General features: G+C 52.7%; 2 protein-coding genes across 3 annotated transcripts in view; both read right to left on the bottom strand.

Annotated features, from left to right (window-relative positions):
- Nucleotides 1-7,328, bottom strand: part of SLC12A5 (solute carrier family 12 member 5) — a 43,668-nt gene extending 36,340 nt beyond the window's left edge. Inside the window, exon 1 of the mRNA XM_021689205.1 lies at nt 7,325-7,328. The gene's annotated coding sequence lies outside the window, so the exon portion shown is untranslated. The remainder of the gene's footprint in view (nt 1-7,324) is intronic.
- On the bottom strand, nt 2,709-14,631 carry MMP9 (matrix metallopeptidase 9). Of its 2 annotated transcripts, none has more exons than XM_021689207.1 (13): nt 14,618-14,631; nt 9,430-9,662; nt 8,922-9,070; nt 8,494-8,622; nt 8,232-8,405; nt 7,853-8,026; nt 7,081-7,257; nt 6,823-6,978; nt 5,736-6,006; nt 5,474-5,613; nt 5,012-5,162; nt 4,817-4,920; nt 2,709-3,024 (listed from the first exon to the last, which is right to left on the bottom strand). In XM_021689207.1, exons 1-13 carry the CDS (start codon nt 14,618-14,620, stop codon nt 2,906-2,908), a joined length of 1,980 nt encoding a protein of 659 aa, XP_021544882.1. In that variant the 5' UTR covers nt 14,621-14,631; the 3' UTR covers nt 2,709-2,905. The 2 variants fall into 2 exon arrangements, with proteins under 2 accessions (XP_021544882.1, XP_021544881.1); XM_021689206.1 differs by lacking the exon at nt 14,618-14,631 and adding an exon at nt 10,171-10,327.
- Nucleotides 14,632-22,798: the final 8,167 nt, after the last annotated feature.

Raw genomic sequence — 22,798 nt, 5'->3', positions numbered from 1 at the left:
AGTAAAAACTAGTCAAAATCTGTCTAAGCTGTTAGAAGTAATGGTGGTAACTCTTGGGGTGGAGGGGTAGCGATTGCAAGGGAGCAGGAGAGGGGCCATAATGTTTTGTTTCTTGATCTGGATGTGGGTTACACAGTTGCATTCAGTATGTGGAAATTTATTGAAATGTACACTTATGGCATGTGGACTTGTCTGTATGTTTATTCTATTAGAGCAATAGTTCTCAACTGGGGTTAGTGTTGCCCACCAGGAAACACCTGGCAATGTTCGGAGACATTGTTGATTGTCACAACTGGAGGGCAGCGTTACTGACATCGAACGGGGAGATGCGGCTTGTGCCGTCCAGGCTAGCACCAGGTCGGCCTGGCGTGAGCCACAGGTTCCCCATCACTTCCCTGCACTCCACCCCCACATTGGGATCCAATGTAGGGAGAGGAGGACTGACCCTGAGTGGGTCTGCCATCTGTCCATGATCCCACTACCCCCTGGAGGAACACACCAAACATTCCTACAACATTCCCCACCACTAAAGAAATTATTTAGCCCGAAATGTCAATAGTGCCCAGGTTGAGAAACTGTACTAGAATAAGGAGTTCAACCGATACCTAGGTTTTAGTACTCATCAGGTTCTAAGACTGATTGAGAGCAGATGATGTCATCAAGGTAGTAATGACTGAAGCACGTTCAGAAGGTGGATCCCAAGAGTTCAGTTGGACCTGTTAGGCTGAGAAGCCTATCAGGCCCCTAAGGATCATGCAAGTCGGCCCTTGAACATACAAGTCTGGAGCTCAGGGGAGAGGTTAAGGCTGAGGATATAGACTTTGGGAGTCTTTAGTAGAGAGATCTAAAGCTGTAAGCCTGGACGAAATCCCATGGAATGAGTGTACACGGAGAAGTCCAAGGATTGAGTGCAAGGGCATGCTATCATCTAGAGGTTAGAAAGAGGAAGATCCAGCCAGTGAGGTGGGGAGAACCAGGAAGGGGTGACCCAGAAACTGAGCGCAGAACGGCATTACCAACTGTGTTGACCAAGCTGAGAGACCTGTAGGATGAGCCCAGAGGGCCCGTCACATCTGGCTACAGGAAGTTCATCGGTGGCTCGGAAAAGAATGATTTCGGCGGTGTGGTGGGGTGGGAGTCAGGCTGAAAGTGGTAGCAGAGAGAATGGAAATTGAAGAAGTGGAGACAGTGAGTGGAGACTATCCTTTGGAGAAGTTTTACTGTGGGTGGAGTGAGAGGTAGAGAGATGGAACAGTATCTAGAGAGAGACAGAGGTTCAGAGGGGCTTTAAATACGCCCTATTAAGGAATGGGGGCATGCCCCTGGGAGTGCGTCATTCCTCAGTAAGAAATGGATGAGGTGGGTTTGAATCCACCTAAAGGAAGCTCGGGAGGAAGTTCTCTGAGTCCCTCAAACTCCCACTTGGGCCTGAGTCCAAAAGGCAATCAAATCTGAACATGCCCATCAGCTCCGCTCACCTGTCCCAACCCTCCAGTCAAGTCCCTCTGCTTTCCTGTGGGGTCACGTCCATGCTCCTCAGCCTGGCATTCAGACCTTGTCTCATCTAGTCCAGACCACCATTCCCCTCAACCATTCCAGAATCCTCTCTGCTCCACTGCCATCTGCCTCCTAAAACCACACACTAGAGTTCGGAGCCATTTCTCATTCCCCCAAAAGCCCCCCCTGCTTTTTCTCTTCTCCCAGGCTTTGCCCCAAGAGCCCGCAGTCAAATCCCACCGCCACCAGTCACCAGCTATGGGACTTCTGCTGAGCTGTTTAATCTCTGTGCCTCAGTTACCTCATCTGTAAAACAGGGGGAGGGGGTGATGGCAGTAATACCCATAAGGTAAGAGCAGTACCTGCCTCGTGGGTTTGTTTTAAGGATTAGCGGTGTTAACACGCATAAAGCGCATGGCACAGCGCCTGGCACAGAGTCCGTGTTGGACTAAGGGTAGCTATTATCATCATGTACACCATATTCTATTTATCCGCTGCCTGACGTCTGTACACTTAGGATGTTGCCATTTCTCACTCCACAAGCCATACTGCAGTGTCCCTCTATCTGTTGTTTTGTGCGCATGTGTGTGAGAGATGGCATAGACAAATTTTTAGGTTTAACGGTTTCTAGTAAATTACCCTCTAAGAAGACCGTTCTGCTTGCACAGGAAGAAACTCTTGCTCATCTTTCCAGATTCAGTTCAAGTTCAGATGTCATCTTGGCTGAGAAATGTTCCCTGACTTCAGCCACAACATACAGAATCACATATACACACCGTTATTCTAGAATAAAGGGGCCACACGCTGCACACTCTCCAAGTGTGATTCCCACCCCCACCAGGCAAAGAATCACCCTGGTAACTGAGCAGGACTCTTTGGGGACTGAGCCTGGAGTCTGCATTTTAAGCAAGTTCTGAGGGCACTCGTGTACCTAAAGTTGGAGCACCCCGAGAGGTCCTTGAGGACAGAAACATAATCTGATTCATCTCTCCTCCAGCACCCAGCACCCAGCACAAGGCCTGGCTCCACGCAGGAGCTCAATAAATGTTTGATGAATGAATAATATGTTGGCCATTTCCCCAGCTGTGAAATAGAAGTAATCACATTATATCTTCCTAATAGGAAGAATGAATGTTAATATTCATGAAGTGCTTAGGACACTACCTGGTCCTACAGGCGTGCATGCATACATATATACACAAATCTGCTCCTCAAGGTTAAAGAATTCAAGTTTATTAAAAACATTCCAGCAAAAAAGGAAGGTGGAAAGAGAGGGGCCCGGCCCACCTCAACTCTTCCTTGTCCTCCAGAACAAACCCACCAGTTTGTATCCGGCAAACTGGCTCCTTCTCCATTGGGATGGTCCCCCTAGGATCCACTCTGCAGTGCAGAAGCGGGATGGGAAGCCCTAATCCTTGGGGCAGTGCAGGAAGTCAAAGGTCACGTAGCCCACTTCATCCACCTGGTTCACCTCATTCCGAGAATTCACACGCCAGTAGAAACAGTCCTGGCAGAAGTAGGCTTTCCCTGCAGGGGGAAGGCAAGTACGAGAGAGGTGATTCCAACCCTCCCACAGACACATACAGAAACAGGAGCAAGATCTTTGCCATGGTCCCTCTTGGCCGTTCTAGATCTTTCCAAGCTTTTCAAAGGACACCTCCATCTCCCATACTCCCCCAGAGATGTCGGAGGGCAGGAAACCTCAATGTCCGAAGCCCTGGCACCGAGCCTGGCACACAGTAGGTGCTCAGAACAAATCATTTGACATTCATTCATTCAGTCATTCATTTCATCAAATATTTATAGTGCTCAGAGGCACCGGGGGGATACAGCAGAGACAAAAATGCAGGCACGGACGGGGCGCCTGGGTGGCTCAGTTGGTTAAGCGACTGCCTTTGGCTCAGGTCATGATCCTGGAGTCCCTGGATCGAGTCCCGCATCGGGCTCCCTGCTCGGCAGGGAGTCTGCTTCTCCCTCTGACCCTCCCCGCTCTCATGTGCTCCCTCTCATTCTCTCTCCCTCAAAAAAAAAAAAAAAAATTAAAAAAAAAAAAAAAAAAAAAAATGCAGGCACGGTCTCAGTTCTGCGGCTGCTCACACTCCCGTGGGATAAGAGAGACGATTAACAAGCAAACACGTAAATAAACGAGACTGTGACAATGAAGGAAATAAAAGCAAGTAGGTGAATAACGCATGAGGGCCAGAGAAGGTCTCTTTGAAAAGGCAGCCTAAGCGCTGAGAGCCGAAGGGTAAAAGGGAGGCAGCCCCCACACAGTCTGGGGAAGCTTCCAGGCGGAGAGAACAACTGGCGTGGAGGCCCAAAGCTAGGAGTGACCTTGATGTGTTCAAAGAGCAGCCAGAGGCCATGCGGGTGATACGGGTGATGCGTGATGTGGAGCAGAGAGATTGACGAGTGCTGGGAGGGTAAGAGAGCAGATCAGACCCCGGAAGTTCTTTTCTTTTAGGATTTTATTTATTTATTTATTTATCTATCTATCTATCAGAGAGAGAGAGCACGCACAAGCAGGGGGAGCGGCGGGCAGAGGGAGAGGCAGGCTCCCCGCTGAGCAAGGAGCCCGATGCGGGACTCAATCCCAGGACCCTGGGATCATGACCTGAGCCGAAGGCAGACGCTTAACACCACCCAGGGCTCCCAGTGGTTTCTTTGACCTTGGAACGGGTCTGGAGTCGCCTGCAAGACCATGGCCCTCCATTCCTAACCGCTCGGTACTTGTAGAGAGTATCTTCATGGTATTGAACAACCAGTATGGCTTGGACCAGGGTATTTGCAAAGGAGATGGTGAAAAGTGAATATTTTGATAGTAGAGTCAACAGAACTTGTCAGGTGATTGCATGTGAGTGGGGAGGAAGAGAAAGTTAAGTATAACTCCAGCTATCATCCCTATTTTACAGATGGGGAAACTGAGGCTCCGTGAGCAGCAATGACTTGCTCAAGACAGTTATGGATTGTCTTTTTTTTTTATCACTGTATCTCCCGTGTCAGCACAGTGCCTGGCATGTTACAGGCACTTGATAAATATTGTCTAATAAAGGAATGAGCCTCCATGCAAAACATGTGTCCCGTACTGTGGGAGCAAAGAGCTTCCAGCCGGGGAAGCAGGAAATCTGGGTTCTAGTTCTGGTTGTTCTCTTGTGTCCCTTTATGATCTGGAATAGGTCCCTGCTTCTACAAGGAACTTAATCTGGGCTGGGGCATTTGCCTCAATCTAGAGGGGATTTGCTTTTTCTCCCTCAGAATTTGACCAATCATCTGAGGCCGATTAGGTGGGAACAGTGGCACCGGGGTCTGCAGCCCTCACCTTGGTACTGGAAGACGTTGTGCGAGTTCAGGGGCACGCCGGGGAACAGCTGCTCCACGGATCTGGGGGTCTTAGGATCAACGGTCTGCGTCTTCACGTCGAACCTGCAGGAAGTGGTGAAGAGACAGGTGCTGGGCCGGAGGGCCGGCGGATGGCGCCCGGGGTCCCCCTGCCGGCCGTCGCCGTGACTCTCACCTCCAGAAACGCTGCCAGCTGAACAGCAGCACCTTACCCCCGCCTTGCGGGAGGGCCCCAGTGACTTGGGCCACCTCCGGTCCCAGGCCCAGCTTGTCCAGACGCCTCGGGCCTAGCACCGACGCGCCTGTGTACACCCACACTTGGCGCCCTGCAGGGAAGAAAAGCCGCATCGGTCTGGGGGCAGGGAGTGGACACATTGTCTTTGAATGTCAAGAGGAAGAACGAAGCGAGGCCTTTCTGCGCCCGACGTGCCCGCAGTCTCGGTGCCCACGGAGTAGAACCGCTCCGTAGGACATGCAAGGGGACGGTGAAGATCAGCTAAATTGCACCCGCCAGAAGGGGGCGCCTTTTCCTAATCCGCGGAAAATGTATCACGTATTACACTCGGTCTCTCGGTCTTCCTAGATTGGCGAGGATGTGGATGGCGGGGGCGGGGGGAGGAAAAAGGAGGAAACTAACCAGAGAAGAAGAAAATCTTCTTGGTGAGCGGGTCCTCAAAGGCGGAGTCCAGCTTGTGGGGCAGCGCCGGCCACGAGTCAGTGATAAAGAAGGGACCCTGCATCCGGCGCCCCTTGTCCTCAGAGAATCGCCAATACTTCCTGGGAATGAGAAAAGGGACCGCGGGGCACTGAACTTTGAACCGAAGGTCAGTGGGCGGAGAGGGGCAGGCAGGTCCCTCCTCCAAATCCCCTCCCCCAGCTACACATCCCTGCCCCTTTACCCATCCTTGAAGAGATGCAGACGGTTCCCGATCTCCGCGATGGCGTCGAAGAATTTCACTTTGCATATATCTTCTGCTGGGTTAAAAGACACTGTAGTGACCTCAGAAGGGCCAGCAGTGGGGGGACCCGTGGGGCCAGCTGCAGGGGGGCCTGTGGGGCCAGCAGTGGGGCGCTCTGAGGGGCGGGTAGTGGGAGGCCCCGTAGGGCAGCCGGGTGGTGGAGCGGTGGGCTGGGCGGTTGGAGGCCGTGGTTCAGGGTCAGGGCGAGGACCTAAAAAGAGATAGCGGATGAGATATTCTCTATTCCTGCACACATCTGCGCTGGTGGACTAATATGCCCCCCAAAACCCCATAAATGAGGCCCCTGGCACTCCCTCTTCTCACTTTAGGTGTTGGACCTGCCTTCCCCCAGTCACTGACAGGCTGATTTTTTCCCATACATTCACCTTTCATTCCAGTTATGTCTGTCCAGTCCCTGGGCTGTCAGGCCCTGATTGGGCCCTATGAACACAAGACATGCAGGGGCTCTCCCTCCGCCCGCCCCCCCAGGCTAGTGGGAAAGAAGTGTGTTTTGGGCACGCAGTTAGTGCTAAGAGCTTTATAAACTCACATTAGCTCATTTGACTTAAAAAAAAAAAGTAGATTCTTTAATATCTCCATTTTAAAAAAAAATAATACTAATGATCATAAGTAATAACAATAAAATATTAAATACTTATATGGTACCTACTATATGTCAGGCATTATTCTAATTCATTTAAACCTCCTAACAACTCTGAGGCAGGTACCACTATTAGCCCCATTTCACAGGTGAGAAAATTGAGGCGTGAAGTAACTTAGATGGTCACCTAGCCAGGGAGTGGCTGGACTGGCTTTTGAACCCACGTCTGTCTCAGTCTAGAGTCTGGGCTCTTTATCCCCATCTCCAAGCACTGACCAGGCAGCAATTGGACCCACTGGCCCCAGGCTTTCCCACAGATAAATGCTGAGGTCCCCACTCCCCCCCTCCATTTCCCCATTCTCGGTACAGCGACAAAGCCCAGCCCTTCCCTCCATCTCTTCCCTCCATCCCTGCCCCAAACCTCACCGTACAGATACTGGATGCCCTTCACATCATCCTTATGCAGGGGGGGCCCCTCGGTGAAGCTGTACATGGGGTACATGAGTGCTTCCGGCACCGATGAGTGATCTAAACCCAGCGCGTGGCCGAACTCATGGGCGGCCACAAGGAACAGGCTGTAACCTGGAGGAAAGAAGACGCTGAGATGTGAGTCCTGGGCCGACCTCCCAGCCCTGGCCATCCCTCCCCCAACACCGCTGCCCCCAACCTTGGATCCCTGCTCACCTTGGTCCGGGCAGAAGCCCCACTTCTTGTCTCTGTCAAAGTTCGAGGTGGTGGCGCACCAGAGGTTCCCATCTCCGCGGCCCTCCCTGGTGCATGACGAGTACTCCTTGCCCAGGAAGATGAAGGGGAAGACACATGGCTCCCCTGCGGAGTTGCCCCCGGTCGCCGTGGAGTCGACTGAAGAGATAGAGCCTTGGGTGAGCCAGGTGGGTGGGTCCAATAAGGGACCAGGCTCGGGCCAAACAGGGAGCTAGATAATCCTGGTGTCCTATTTTAAAAGCCTAGGGGAGGGCGCCTGGGTGGCTCAGTTGGTTAAGCGACTGCCTTCGGCTCAGGTCATGATCCTGGAGTCCCGTGATCGAGTCCCGCATCGGGCTCCCTGCTCAGCAGGGGGTCTGCTTCTCCCTCTGCCCTCTTCCCTCTCGTGTTCTCTGTCTCTCATTCTCTCTCTCTCAAATAAATAAATAAAAAAAATCTTAAAAGCCTAGGGGAGGGTGGGGCCACAGCTGCGACCCGGCTAGGGTGGTGGGCGGGGCCTGGGGACCGGAGACTAAGGGAGAGGCAGCAGGCTGGGCTAAAAGGCCAAGACCCAGGGAGGCGGGGGGCGGCACGTGGACCTCAGGGGGAGGGGCTGTGATCATGGATAGGGAGAGGGCGATCCTGAGGCCCAACGAAGCGTGGAGAGACAAACCGATGGGTGGAGGAGCCACGTTTCGGGGACCAATGCGGAACTAGGGGGCGGGGCTGAATCTGGTAGGCGGGGCAGAGGTACCTCGTGTCGGGCAGAAGCCAAAGAGTTTGTCCTGGTCGTAGTTGGCCGTGGTGGCGCACCAGCGGTAGCCGTCCGAGCGACCGTCGGTGGTGCAGGTGGAGTAAGATTTGCCCTCGAAGGTGAATGGAAACACGCAGGGCTTGCCGTCCCCATTGCCGTCCTGGGTGTAGAGTCCTGGGGAGGCCCACACGACGGCCCGAAGGCGCCGTGAGTTTATTGACCCCCACACCATCTGTGCACTCCCTCCCTCCTCTCCCCATTTCGCAGATGAGAAACTGGGCCCAGAGAGCACGAGAGAGACTTGCAGGCCGCACAGCACTAGTGGCAGAGCCGTGATTAAAATCTAGGGTTGTGGCCCGCGGCGCGACCCCGCACTCACTCTCGCTGGGGCAGAAGCCGAACCGGCGGTCGATGTCATAGTCGGCCGTGGTGCTGCACCAGGCCACGTCGTCGGAGCGGCCGTCCGTGGTGCAGGCGGAGTAGGAGCGGCCCTCGAAGGTGAAGGGGAAATGGCAGGGGGCGCCGTCTGAGTTTCCGAAGTAGGTCGGAACCACTGCAGGAGGAGGGGGACAGGGTCAGGGCGTCTGGCGATGAGTGTGACAAGAGAAGGGAATGGGGGCCGGGGAGGCTCAGGATCTCACCGACGCCCTTGCCCAGAGACCACAACTCTTCGTCGTCGAAGTGGGCGTCTCCCTGAATGCCCTGGCCCGGAGGAAAGGCGTGTGCCAGGAGCCCGTCCTTCCCATCGAAGGGATACCCATCGCCGTGCTCTGAAGAAGCAGGTGGAGAAGAAGGGAGTTAGCCGAATGCAATTATGCAGATGGCGCGCTGCTCAAGGGCGCTGCATTGAGTGTGGGCTGAGATGCCGCCTACGAGCAGCTGTCCAAGCCTTGCGTCCCCGCGCTGTGCCGCGTCGGGCAGGAGGGGGCGCATAAGGGCCACCGGCGGCCAGAGCTACGGGGACAAGCGAGACAAAGCCGGGTCCAGTGCCCGCTCTCTTCTCTCCATGGTCCTCCCACCGCTGTCCCCGTCCAAGACCCTCCTGGCTTTCCCCTTATGGCGTTCTCACCCCTAACACCAAACTGAATGACGATGTCGGCTTCGGGGCCGTACACGCGAGTGAAGGTGAGCGGCGTCACCGCGCTCCAGAGCGCGAAGGCGCGGGCAAAGGCGTCGTCGATCACGTCGCGCGGCAAGTCTTCCGAGTAGTTTTGGATCCTGGAGGGGAAAAGCGGGAGGAGAGAGGTCAGAAGTGAGGCCAGAGCAGGGGCAGTAGCGACACCCGGTGTCTCAGCGACCTCAGCAAGCACAAGCCTCCCTGCGTTCCACGCTTTCATCTACAAAGCACTTGCAGACGCATTTTTCTCTTGGGACTCTCACGATGGCCCGAGAGGGAAGACTCAAGATTGCGTGCAAGACCCATTTTCCTGAAGAAGAAACAGGAGCTCAGAGGTGGAGCCACTTGCCCCAAGCTGCATATTTGAATCCAGGGATCGGTCTAAGGATGAGATCGCCGCCGGCGCGGGGTCTGGCCCTCCCACCCCACCCCTCCGCCTCCGCGGGGCCCGGCCGCGCACCAGTAAGTGATGTCGTGGTGGTGCCACTTGAGGTCGCCCTCAAAGGTCTGGAATCTGCCCAGGTCTGGGACGCCGCAGCGCGGGGCCCGCATGGCCTCCAGGGTGGTTTTGTCCAGCTCTCCAGTCTCAGGCAGAGACAGGCGCTTCTGGAGAAGCCGCAGCGCCCGACCTAGGGACTGCTTGTCGTCGTTTATCTCGGCCACATGAGTGTAGCCATAGCGAAACAGATACTCCTGTGGATGGAGGGGCAGAGATATTCCAGAGCCCTGACTCTTTCCCTGCCCTACCCTGCCCGGGTTCCCTCTGCCCAGGCACTCAGGGACTAGCAACTACCCAGGACTTGGTACCCAGGATACCAGGGCTAATGCCCACCCATTAACTCCCTTCCCTGTAGACATCCTCGGCTCCTTCCCACCCCGGGGTGCCCCTGGCCCGTGCCTCCCTCAGGGCCCCCTAGCATTTACCCCTGTCCACCCCAAGCCCCTGCCCACTCCAGAACCCTCTGATGCATCACCACCCCCATCATGTCCCATTGCCCACCTCGGAAACCCTTATTAGCCATTCTTGGCCATCACTGTCCCGAGCCTCTGAGGGTCCTCCAGGGCCTGATCCTGGACACCTCTATTCTCCAGACATGCCCATCACCCCCAACTTGCCGCAAGGTATCTCCTCTGAGGCCTCATGCCCTCCCTGCAACTCCTGGCCAGCCTTCCCCAATTCCAGCCTGGGGTATTAGCCTACCTCAGCCAGCTGCTTATCAGTGAGATCAGCTCTCAAGTCTCCGGGGAAGACCACGAGGGTGGGCTTGTGTGGTCTGGGAGCTGCAGAGCAGTAGCCCAGCACCAGGAGCACCAGGACCAGGGGCTGCCTGGGGCTCATGGTGAGGGTGGTGGTTTCTAGCTACAGCCGTCCTTGTGGGGGCCTTAAGAAGGCTCTAGTAACTGAATCAGTAGCCCCGCCCATCCCTGGCAGGCGGGGGCTGACTCAGGGGGTGGGGTGCGTTGGGATGGAGGGGGCAGCCCAGCATGAGAAGGCAAAGAAAGGGCTTACACCACCTCCACCTCTCACCGCTGCCCACAGTTCCCAATGCCGAGTCAGGCAAGACCCCAGACCCACAGGAAACCACAGGCCCATAGGGGAAGGGTTGGGTTTTGCAAATTGCAGAGCTTGTGGGAACTGAATGAAAGCAAGGGAGGGAGCGGAGGCTGGACTCCCTGAGCTCATCACCACCACCACCACCACCACCACCACTGAAGGCCCCCCGAGTGGTCAGCCCAAGGGAGGGGGATGGAAGATTCCCCAAGGTGTCTTCCTGAACCCAGTGATCCCCCTTCCTGGTCAGACCCCATCCATGGGCCCCTTCCTACACTGCTAGACTCTGTCCTCTTTTCTCCTCCCTGGAAGCCTTTCCTGGCAGCTTCCTCTCCCTGCCCCACCTCGGGGCGGAAGGAGTGGGCTCTGCTAGGCAGGAATTGGGGAATTCCACCATCGTAACCCCTGTCTTCCACAGTCTGAATCTTTCAGGATACTAAAGGAGGAAGTTTATGGCATCTGGAAGCCAGCCGATGGGCTTCGCTCTCTTCCTTCAGGGCCTCAGGCAAATGTCCTACTGCTCTGAATCTGCTTCCTCAGCTGTGAAAAAGGACCTTTTGTCCCTAAACTGATGCGAGGATAAAATGAGATCAAACACAGAAAATGCTTACTACAGCGTATGTTGCAAGTCCTCAATAATGGCCTTGGTCTCTTTTAATTACCTGGCCCAAGACTGTGATTCCAACTTGAATCAGGAGATTGGGGTCTTGGGCTCTAATCTGCCGCGTGACCTACAATAAATGCCTTCCGATCTCTCTCAGTTTGGTTTGGGACTCTTCAACTGCAAAATGGGGGAGGGAGGTGACCTCGGGGCCCTTTCAGTCTTCCAGCCCCTTCCCCACCGAGCACAAGCTCTAGCCCCAGTTTTCACCAGTATGCCTCCCTCCCTCTCCTCTTCCCCACCAGCCCCATGGGGAAGGGTCTGTGTTTGCCTTCCCTGAGGCATCACGTGGGGAGGGCAACATAACAACCCAACAAGTTGGATTTAAAGGGCTCACTATGTGCCAGGCACTTTCTTTTTCTTTCTTTTTGTTTTAAGATTTTCTTTATTTATCTGAGAAAGAGCATGAGCAGGGGAAGGGGGAGAGGGACAGCTTATCTAATAGATGAATCTCTGAGATGAAGACCTTTCACTTCCCTTATAGGAAAGTTGAAGCTCTAGAGTTCGCTAATCAATGAGCATCAGCTTTGGAGTCATGCAGCTCTGGTGTTCAGTCCCAGCTTTGCCACTGCCCAGCTGTGTCGCCTTGGGCAAGTCACTTCACCTCGGAGCCATAATAATCCTGCATTTCTTGAGGTTCACTACACGTGGAGTACTGTGAGAACTTCCCTATAAGCATCTCATTTCAGCCCCACCACCACCTGTGAGGTAGATTTAATGAGTACCCCTCCTATTTTTAGAGGAGGACCCTGAGGCTCAGAGCAGTTAAGGAACTTGCCTATGACCATACAGCAGGTTAATTCACAGAACCAGGATTCAAGCCCAGGGCTGCCTGGCTCTGAAGTCTTTCATCTTTATCACCATTTACAGGGAAGTCAGATGACCAGAGGGGTGGGGGAAGGAACTCAGGGAGAAGAGACTTAAAACCCAGCACCTTCTCCCCTGATCCCCTATGCCCACCCAAGAACAGAGAGCAGGCTCGGGCCTTTGGGGGAATCAGAGGCTAGAACGGGACCAGGGGGACTATATTCCAGATTTGAGAATGTGAGGTCATTGAGCAATTATCATTTTATTTTATTTTTTTAAAAATATTTTTATTTAGGGCGCCTGGGTGGCTCAGTCGGTTAAGCGTCTGCCTTCGGCTCAGGTCATGATCCCAGGGTCCTGGGATCGAGTCCCGCATCGGGCTCCCTGCTCGGCGGGAAGCCTGCTTCTCCCTCTCCCTCTCCCACTCCCCCTGCTTGTGTTCCCTCTCTCGCTGTGTCTCTCTCTGTCAAATAAATAAAATCTTTAAAAAAAAAAAAAAAATTTTTATTTATTCGAGACACAGAGATACAGAGAGAGAGAGAGAGCATGAGCGGGGGGAGAGGCAGAGGGAGAGGGAGAAGCAGGCTCCCTGCCGAGCCAGGAGCCCGACGCGGGGCCCAATCCCAGGACCCCGACGCGGGGCCCAATCCCAGGACCCCGGGACCACGACCTGAGCCGAAGGCAGACGCCCAACCATCTGAGCCACCCAGGTGCCCCTTTATTTTTTTTTTAAGATTTTATTTATTTATTTGAGAGAGAGAGCATGAGCAGGGATGGGGGGTGAAGGGGCAGAGGGAGAGAAAGAGAAGCAGGCTCCCCGCTGAGCAGGGAGCCCAAGGGTGGGGGGGGGATGATCAAGACCTGAGCTGAAGGCAGACACTTAACCAACTGAGCCACCAGGCGCCCCAAGCAATATCATTTTAGAGATGGAAATAAAGAGACCCTCCCATCCAGGGGGTCTCCCTCTGGTGGCCGACTCAAGCTTTAGGAGACTCCACGAACCACCCCCAACTTGCCATCAAAGGTACAAAATATGTCGTGTCTATGTATGTATGTCAGTCATGTTTCTTGAATTTAACACTATTGACATTTGGCGCCAGATTAATTCTTTGTTTTGAGGATCTGTCCTGTGCATCGTAGGATGTTTAGTAGCCTCCCCAGCCTCTCCCCACTAGGTGCCAGGAGCACCTCCCCCATGCCAGTTGTGACAACCAGAAATGGCAAACGTTGCCAAACGTCCTCTGGGTGGGTGGGAGGGGCAGAATCACCGCCAGTTGAGAACCCCTGATGTTTGTTGATTTTTTTGTATATAAAGGGTCCAAAACATTTATCATATACTCAAACCGTTGATGATGATCCTCAAATACTCAAGTATGTGTGGCGTTTTTATGGGCCAGACATTGTGCTAAGAATTTGGGAATGCAGTAGTCACCAAGATTGTCATTTGTCATTGTACTAATGGAACTGAGCCCAGTAGGGGAGAAATTGAATGAATAAGTAATTACTAGAGAGACAGACATCACAAGGGAGCAGTGTACTAATCTACTCCAATTACCCCCCACCATGCAGATGAGGAAACTGAGGCACAGAGTAGAGAATTTACCTCTCTCCGGTCACAGAGCAAGCCAGTGACAGCATGGGTTGGACAGTAAGGAGCCGTAGCTCTAAACCCACACTGTGGGGCCAACTGAAGTTCCGACCTCAGTGCCGGCACCACCTTGCTGTGTGATCTGGGCAACTGACAAACCGTGCCTCAGTTTCCCCATCTGTAAAAAACGGGGGTAATAATAGTGCTTACTTACCTCATGGGGTTGTGAGGGTCAAATTAACAGATATAAAGTGCCTGGCATACGGTAGTAAGTGCTTGCTGATATTTTAATTATGATGGCCATCAGGGTCAGGCCAGCTGGCTGCTTTTACCAACTCGGGGGCAGAAAGAGGACACCCAGCCAGGAACCCCTGGCTTCATTCCTGGAGTCAATCCAAACAAGAACCCTCTTTTCCTCATCCCCTCCCAACTTCCTCCTTTACCCACCACCCCCCCACCCCGGGCTCCGCAACCCCCGCATCAAGAGGAACTTGGGAGAGCACCCTTTCAACACAGCAATGGCAGGAAGTGGTTCTGGTTACCACATCCCCTTCCCCACTTCCCTCAATCCCTCCTTCCAACACCGCAAGTTTAGCCAAGGCATTTGGAGAGGAGGTGGAGAGCAGGATATTCCTCCAGGTGGGTACCCCTTGACCCTGACCGAGTCACAGCTGGGACTCTAAATCCCTCCCCCAGGTGGAGGTCCCATAAGATGGGGAGGGGGCTGGTCCTGGAGCCCTGAGTCATCAGCCGATGACACAGCCCTGCAGGCTGCTGTTAGTAACACCAGGCCCCCGGACCAACCAGGGTCAGCCTCACGAGGTGAGGAACCTCTCCCCCCTATGTAGAATGGGGAATTCCAAGCCTGTTCCTCCTGAACCTGCCAGAGACGGGAGGGGCAGCCAGGCCTGAGATGCCCTGGCAGGAAATGGGAAAGACACTTGTGTCTGTGATGAAGCAGAAAGGTGTGTATACAGCAAGACACTGCCCCGGGGAAGAGCATCACCCAGGTCCCCGCCCCCACCCACAAACACACCTACCATCCCTGGCCCCAGGGTCGTGGCAATCACCAGTGGACTCTTATAGGCCTTAGTAATAATGTCTTGCCTCCCACTTATCTCTGTTGAGCTCCTTCAGAAGGAAGCCAGATAGTAGAGACTTTGGAATCAGACCTCCTGGGTTCAAATTCCAGTTCCGACTACATCTGTCCGTGTGAACTTAGGCAAGTCACTTTGCCTCTCTGTGCCTCCATGGCCTCGTCTGTAAAATGGGGGAGAACAGTCCTCACTCAAAGGGTTGTGGTGAAGATTAAATGATATTATACACTGCAAGTTTTTAGCACACAGTAGGTACACATACCAAAAAAAAAATGTTGGCTGTCCTGATCCCATTACTCTACTGCTCTCTCCTTTACGAATTAGGATTCACGATCCTCGGGGCGCCTGGGTGGCTTAGTGGTTAAGCATCTGCCTTCGGCTCAGGTCATGATCCCGGGGTCCTGGGATCGAGCCCCGCATCGGACTCCCTGCTCTGCGGGAAGCCTGCTTCTCCCTCTCCCACTGCCCCCTGCTTGTGTTCCCTCTCTCACTGTGTCTGTGAGGCTCAAGGAGTTGCCAGAGTCCACACAGCTAGCCAGGGGCAGACCTAGCTAGCCCAGATTCCACCTAGCTAGACACCAGCGCCCTGTTCTTTCTACCACATTCGGCATGTATGGCTAGACATGCTGGTGGCCAGTCACCCCCATAGTGAACACACAACCCACTTAACACTTTATCCAGTGCAGTCGCGTACCTTATCACGTCTGATCCGCACCGAATGGCAGAACTTCTTAACATTTTATTTGAAGCTGAGCTTTCAAGGGAGGCAGAGACTGTAGCCCATTCTCAAGGCGACAGACCCAAGGCCCAGAGAAGTGCTTCAAGCTGTTCACTGTCACACAGCGGGTGAGTGACAGCGCTCCTGCGCAAGCCTCTGACTCCAAATCCCGTGCTAAGATCAGGTTACTGAATCCGGCAAGAGGGAAGTCAGTGGGGGAAGCAGCCAGAGGGTGGGGTGGGGTGCCCAGAAATCAAGCTGGAGAGACCAACAGATGGAGCAGGTATGGAGTATTTGACTGGGTTCTGTAGGGGGAAAAAAATTGGGATCAAAAGGGGATAAAAAGATGAAGGTAGCTGGACAGGGCAGAGAATAGTCTAAGGGAGTTTAGAGAGGTTTGCGTCTACAAAAGGGGATGGAGCTGTGGAGGGAGAGTCATGCCAACTGAGAGGGAAGGAGGATGAGCCTGGGACCAGCAGCCTTGACAGCGCATTGCCCACAAGCTAGGTATGGATTCCAGCAAAGCAGGTGCAGCCACCAAATTTAAAAGTTTGTGTGTTTGTTTGTTTAGATCAAGACTCTATTTTTTTTAGAGCTGCTTTAGTGTGTTCACAGCAAAATTGAGAAGAAAGCACAGAGAATTCCCATATACCCTCTGCCCCCACACATGACCAGCCTCCCCATTATCAACACCCCCCACCAGAGTGGTCCATTCGTTACAATCTGTGAACCTGCCTGGACACATTGCTATCGCCCAGAGTCCTGAGTTCACATTAGGGGCTCCCTGGTGGTGATATACATTGCATGGATTTGGACAGACACATAATGACATTCATCCATCATTATGCTATCATACTGAGTAATTTCACTGCCCTAAAAATCCTCTGTACTCTGCTTATTCATCCCTCCCCACCACAAAGACTGATTTCGATACTTGAAAAAAATCCTTAAAGTAGCCACCATGGGAAAAGTTGGATCTTTGGTGGACTTCCTTATATAGTCATTTCAGGGTTTAGTGCTGTTTTACTCTGAATGACATATGGGGCAGGGCACCATATTCTTAGGGATAGCAGCCCCTAAATGTCTATATCTGGTCCTGTTCACAATGGGGAGGGGGCTGGGGAAAGCCCTAATCCTTGGAAATCGCAGGTTAAACAGTTAGTGGTCAAACATTAATCCTAGGTTAAACATTCAGTTGGTGCTGGCCTGAATCGAGAACCTTGGGGACCGGAGTGGGAGGGAGAAGTCCACACTGCACACAGGATAACTGGCGACTTCTTTGCCCCTTTTCCAAACCCGGGCTAAGCCCCTACTCTTGGCCAGGCACACTATCTCATGCATCTTCGACTTAGGCAGTTCTCCAAGGGTAGTCCCAGGACCAGCAACATCAGCACCACCTGGAATTTGTTAGAAATGCGGATCCTCGACTGCTCCAACCCCAGAATTACTGAATCAGCACCTCTGGGTGGGACCCAGCACTCTTTGTTTTAAAATGCACACTCAAAGGGGCACCTGGGTGGCTCAGTGGGTTAAACATCCGATTCTTGATTTTGGCTCAGGTCATGAATGATCTCAGAGTTGTGAGGTCAGCCCCTCCTGGGGCTCCGTGCTTAGCAGGGAGTCCGCTTGGGGAGTCTCTCCCTCTGCCCCTCCCCCTACTCACACTCTGTCTCTCTCTTTCTAAAATAAATAAATAAAATCATAAATAAATAAAATTAGGTAAGAATCGAGGTCTTTCTGACTGTAAAGTTGATGCTCCTCACCACAGAATTGTAATGAGGGATGACTTCAAATATTTAACAACCAGGATTCCCACCAATTGGACTGATTCCATCCAAGGAGCTTCATTCAGGAGGCCCCTCTTTGGGCGGGGGGGGGGGGGGGTGTTAATGATTATTAACCCTTTCTTGCCTGGTTCCCTGGTCCTAGGAGTCTGGGGACAGGGGCTAGGGCTCTGGGGCATTTAGAAGGTTCAAAGTAGCACCTGTTACCGAGTAAGGTGAGGAAAGGTGAGGAAAGATTTGAGTATTTTAACAACTGGTGCTTACCAGCTGAACACCAGCCCTGAGTATAGTGTGCTTCCCAGGGAAGGCTCCTGAAACTTCCACACCGGGTGGAGGGCCTGGAGCTAAACACAGCCCAAAAGAGAGCACAAGTATAACAAAGGTCTTATGACAATACCTGTTCGACAGTGCTTCTCAAATCGGGCTGTGCATTGGAGTCTCCTGGGATTTTCCTTGGAATAGCAATGCCGGGGTTTCATCCTGAGATTCTGACTTAATTGGTCTGGGTTGCAGCCTGAGCATTGGGTTAGTTTTTTTGGTTTTGTTTTTTATTTTTATTTATTTATTTTTTTAAAGATTTTATTTATTTATTTGACAGGGAGAGACACAGCAAGAGAGGGAACACAAGCAGGGGGAGTGGGAGAGGGAAAAGCAAGCTTCCCGCTGAGCAGAGAAGCCCCCCCCCCCCACATGTGCGGCTCTGGGACTCCAGGACCCTGGGATCATGACCTGAGCCGAAGGCAGACGCTTAACAACTGAGCCACCAAGGCGCCCCTGGTTTTGTTTTTTTAAAGAGAACAATCCTATACAGTTTCCCTGAAGTCTGGGAGACATTCTAGATTAAGAACCCTTGGTATGGGGCGCCTGGGTGGCTCAGTTGGTTAAGCGACTGCCTTCGGCTCAGGTCATGATCCTGGAGTCCCTGGATCAAGTCCCGCATTGGGCTCCCTGCTCGGCAGGGAGTCTGCTTCTCCCTCTGACCCTCCCCCCTCTCATGTGCTTGCTCTCTCTCATTCTCTCTCTCTCAAATAAATAAATAAAATCTTCAAAAAAAAAAAGAACCCCTGGTATGCATCAGTATTTCCCAAGGCCTCGGACTTAAAAAAAATACAGATTCTCAAGAGATTCGGATTCAGAAATCAGCGGGGCCCGGAACTGGGTGTTAGCAAGCTCCCCTGATTTAGAAATCAATGACAGAGATAGTCCCTGCAGGCCGTGGCGACTGAGAGAGCCTCAGAGATTCTACCCCCTCACTCCCAGCCCACCCCCAACATAGCTGAAGCAACCAAGAACATTTTGCCAGGAAGTATCCAGAACCAATTTCCACAGCTCTTCCTTCCCCTGTGCGGCAGAGACATTGCTTTAAAGAACACGCTCTGAAACAGAGCCTAAGACACCCTCCCGGGGGAGGGGGAGAGCCGTTTCCTGGCTGTACTGCTCAGCGGCGGAGCCCCAGGCCTGCTCTGATTGCCTTTCTTTCCCATTAATCCTGGGACACCCTTATTTAGATGTGATCTGCATACATTTGCATATTGAGTTCCAGGGCCCCCTCCTCCTCCACCTCCCAACCCTGTGGCATGTTGCGGGGGTGGGGGGGGGGCATAAAACTAATGTGTTCAGGAAGCCTGCTGAGATGTGTTTGAACCTCACGCAGCGCTGGGACTTTGCTACACCTGAAGCTGGGTTGCCAGGCTGAAGGGAAGACAGCTCACAGGCTCAGTGTGGATGCCGCAACAGGCCTCCCGAGGTCTAGAACCAGCAGTTCCAGCCCAGCTCCCAATGAGAGGCAATGCGGGATTTCTCCAGTGGGGCAAGATAGGAGCAGCAGTAGATGGGGGAGGGGGGTAGGTGAGATTCCTTCCCAGCTTCAGAAGGGGCCTGGCTTGGAGACCACTGATAAGGTTGTCCCAGCTCCGACCATGGGCTCCTCGAAGAAGCAGCCAGGCACCAGCTGGTGCAGGGGAAGGAACTGGTGCTGGAGTCCCACAGGCCTGGATTTGAACTCTATGCCTTTGGATAAATGACTTCCCCTCCCTGAACCACACAGTTTCCTCATCTTTATAATGGGACTAATAAGCTGATTACAGTGATGGGAGCCACGGCTTTATTCGGTTACTCAGTAATGGAATAGCTTTCCCGGGCCCCTTGAGAGGCGGGGAAGGAATCTAATGGGTACAACCGTAAGGTGGTGCTGGGAGCCCAGCAGCCCCACCAGCCCTTGAGGGCTGTCCCCGCAGCACGGTTCCGGCTATGCTCACAGCTGACCAGCCTCCTTTGCCTCTCGCTTACTTTCCTAGTCTGGTCTTGAGCCTTCACCTCACTGCTGGGAGCCTCCGGAATCCTTTTGGATACCTTTCTTTATGCTTAAGTTAGCCCGGACCAGTTTTGACTGCTTGCAGCCAAGGGCCCCGATTGACACAAGGACCATTCTGTTCCTTCCCCTCAACCTCCTGAGGGTCTGGCTTTGATTGCAAGCACCACCAGCCGGGTTTCCTAAAGTCCCCTGGATGCCCCTCCTGCAGCTCTGGGTGGTACCTCCTCTGCCTCCAGGTCCCGATGCACTTCTCTCCAGCCCTGCTTCTCCCTCCTCGCTCGCCTGCCTGCTTCTGTTCTATTCATAGCACATTCTCCTCCCTGGTCTTCCCAATTTCCCCACCATCTGTATAGAATCCTATAGTGCAGCGCCCCCGCCCCTGCCGCTGCCATGTCATCCGGACAGTTGATAACCTGTATAATCCTCTTAAACTCATCCCCTCTGTACCTGTCTACTCGGGCTGCCATAACAAGGTACCACAGACTGGGGGGCTTACACAACAGACATTTATTTTCTCACAACTTTGGAAGCTAGAAGTTTAAGATCAAGGTGTCGACAGGGTTGGTGACTCCTAAGGCCTCTCTCTTTGGCCTTTAGATGGCTGTCTTCTCCCTGGGTCCCCACATGAGCTCCTCTCTGTGCAGCTGTGTGTCCTAATTTCTTCTTCTTACACGACATCAGTCATACTGGATTAGGATCCACTCTAATGACCTTGTTTTAATTTAATTACCACTTTAAAGACCCTTTCTCCAAGTATAGCCACATTCTGAAGTCTTAGGAGTTAGGACTTCAACATATGAATGGGGGTCGGGGACACAATTCAGCCTCTGCATTCTCCTCTGTCCTCTGCGTTCTCACTGCTACTGCTTGAGCTTCAGCCCTACCCTTTCTCACCTGCTAGTGCACTGGCTCGCTCTGCTAGCCCCCCAGCATCCACACTCCAGATTCCTCTCCTTGGCCAGCTCTCCCTGACCATGCCTCAGAAAGCTTCCATGCCCCTTAGTGTCCCCAGAAAAAAGACTGAACTCCTTAGCCTGGCACCCAAGGCCCTTCAGAACCTGGCTGTAACCTCCTTTAACAATCATCACACTGATCAGGGCCGGGAAAAAGGGCCACACTGTCTACCGCCTTGCTGGTGTCATTCATGATTTTAAAAAATAAAACAGGGGCGCCTGGGTGGCTCAGTCGTTAAATGTCTGCCTTCAGCTCAGGTCATGATCCCAGGTTCCTGGGATCAAGCCCCACATCGGGCTCCCTGCTCCGCGGAAAGCCTGCTTCTCCCTTTCCCACTCCCCCTGCTTGTGTTCTCTCTCTCTCTCGCTGTGTCTCTCTCTGTCAAATAAATAAATAAAATCTTTAAAAAATTAAAAAAATAATAAAAAATAAAAAACGAAACAACAAAGTGTAATTCCTGGAGATACAGCTTCAGCATTACCTGGGAGCTTGTTAGAAATGCAGAATCTGGGCGCCTGGGTGGCTCAGTTGGTTGAGCGACTGCCTTCGGCTCAGGTCATGATCCTGGAGTCCCTGGATCGAGTCCCGCATCGGGCTCCCTGCTCGGCGGGGAGTCTGCTTCTCCCTCTGACCCTCCCCCATCTCATGTGCTCTCTGTCTCATTCTCTCTGTCAAATAAATAAATAAAATCTTTAAAAAAAAAAAAAAAGAAAAGAAATGCAGAATCTTGGGCCGGGCCCCAGACCTGCTGAATCAGAATCTGGATCACCTGCACAGACCCCAGGCGATCCGTAAGCACGCCGAGGCTGGAAAGTTTACGGGCACCACAGGAGTGAGGCCTGGGGTCACCTTGTTGGGTCAGAAATGTGACTTTGTCCTGACAGAACCATCCAATTCACAGGAGTCTGGAACGCATAGCAGATGATGAATCTGAACAAACAAATGAACTTGACTTCCCAGGGCTATAAGAATGCCTAACTCACAAGTATGGACACATGAAAAGGCTGCTGGGGTGGCCCCCTGATGGAAAAGGCAAGGTTCTCATCTCTCATTCCTATTTAGCATTTATCGAGGCTCTGCTGTGTGCCAGGCTGAGTGCTGGGCATCAGGCAGGTGTATGGAATGAAAGGAGACATGAGGTTTGTCCTGTAGGAGCTCACAAACCAGGAAGGGAGAAAGATCACAAAGACATGCATTCATGGGGGGTACCCACCCACCCTTCTCCTCCACTCCTCCTACTTCAGTTTTCAGAAGACATCGCACTCTACCCCTGGAGTGCACTCTCCACCCCCCTCCACCCTGCGTCAAACCCTGCCCACACCTCCCCTTTCTGCCCTCCCCCTGTGCCTGGCTAAATCTTCCTCATCTTTTAGATTTCAGCTGAGATATCACTTCTTCCAGGAAAACACTGCTGACCACCCCAACTTGGGAAGTGGGGCTCTTCTGTGCTCTCGTGATTCCCCTCAACCCACCACTTCCCTTACTGTGGCATTTTGCATAATTTGGAGTGAATTTCCTGTTTATTCATCTCTCTCTCCTCACAGACTGAGATGGTTATGAAGAGAGGACCCTCATCTGCCGTGTTCACTATACTTGCAAGTATTTCTTAAGCATAGAAAAATAATAGTAATGTTATCTGCTTTTTTCTTAAATTCATAATATGTGCCAGGCACTGTCCTAATTATTTATATGTATTAACTCATTTAATCCTCACAACTACTCCCGTGAGTGGGTGCTGTTATGTTTCCCATTTCACAGATGAATAGAGACACAGAGAAATTAAGTAACTCACCCAAGGAAACACAGAGATTAAGTGGCAGAGTAGAGATTCAAACTCAGGCAGGCTGGCGCCAGAGTCTGCATATTATTGGAAGAGGGGGTGATTAATTCTATGGAGGAGAAATCAGAAGTCAGGGAAGCCTTCAGGAACAACACCTGAGCCTGGTTTTGAAGAATGAATAGGAGTTTGCCATGTTAGAAAAGGAGCGGGGGTGGGGGGTGGGGTGGCTTTTGCAGACTTGACAACCTCTTATTTGTCAATGCAACAGCCATTTTCCTGAAGGGCAAATGGAAGGCAATGGACAGCACTCCAGATATTGGCCTATGAGGCTCAGAGTGACTGTCTTAGCGTCCAGTTTCAGCCTGAGTCATGCATGAGTGGGGCGAGGCAGGTTACACATGCCCTAGGGCTCTGGTCCTTCACTTTCTGTGTGGGTGAGAAGTACCCTCCCCTCCCCTCTTGCCGCAAGATTCAAGGCTCACTCCTGAACTGTGCCCCCAGTCCTTGCAGGGATTGGGCTCACCACCTCAGAAGGAAGGTCCTGGCAGGCACACCTTCAGGCGGGTGCAGGCCC

The sequence above is a fragment of the Neomonachus schauinslandi genome, chromosome 10 (assembly GCF_002201575.2).
Source record: "Neomonachus schauinslandi chromosome 10, ASM220157v2, whole genome shotgun sequence".
Taxonomy (NCBI): Eukaryota; Metazoa; Chordata; class Mammalia; order Carnivora; family Phocidae; genus Neomonachus; species Neomonachus schauinslandi.
Note: the sequence above shows the minus strand (reverse complement) of the source record. Positions and strands in the feature narration are given on the sequence as shown.

What these genes read in the sequence shown, in the direction of transcription:
- MMP9 (XM_021689206.1), bottom strand. Translation starts at nt 10,308, where the DNA reads ATGAGCCCCAGGCAGCCCCTGGTCCTGGTGCTCCTGGTGCTGGGCTAC. An exon ending in CACCACGACATCACTTACTG is followed by an intron (nt 9,071 to 9,429) that starts GTGCGCGGCCGG and finishes TTTCCCCTCCAG; the next exon opens with GATCCAAAACTACTCGGAAG. An exon ending in GGGCATCCAGTATCTGTACG is followed by an intron (nt 6,007 to 6,822) that starts GTGAGGTTTGGG and finishes ATCTCTTTTTAG; the next exon opens with GTCCTCGCCCTGACCCTGAA.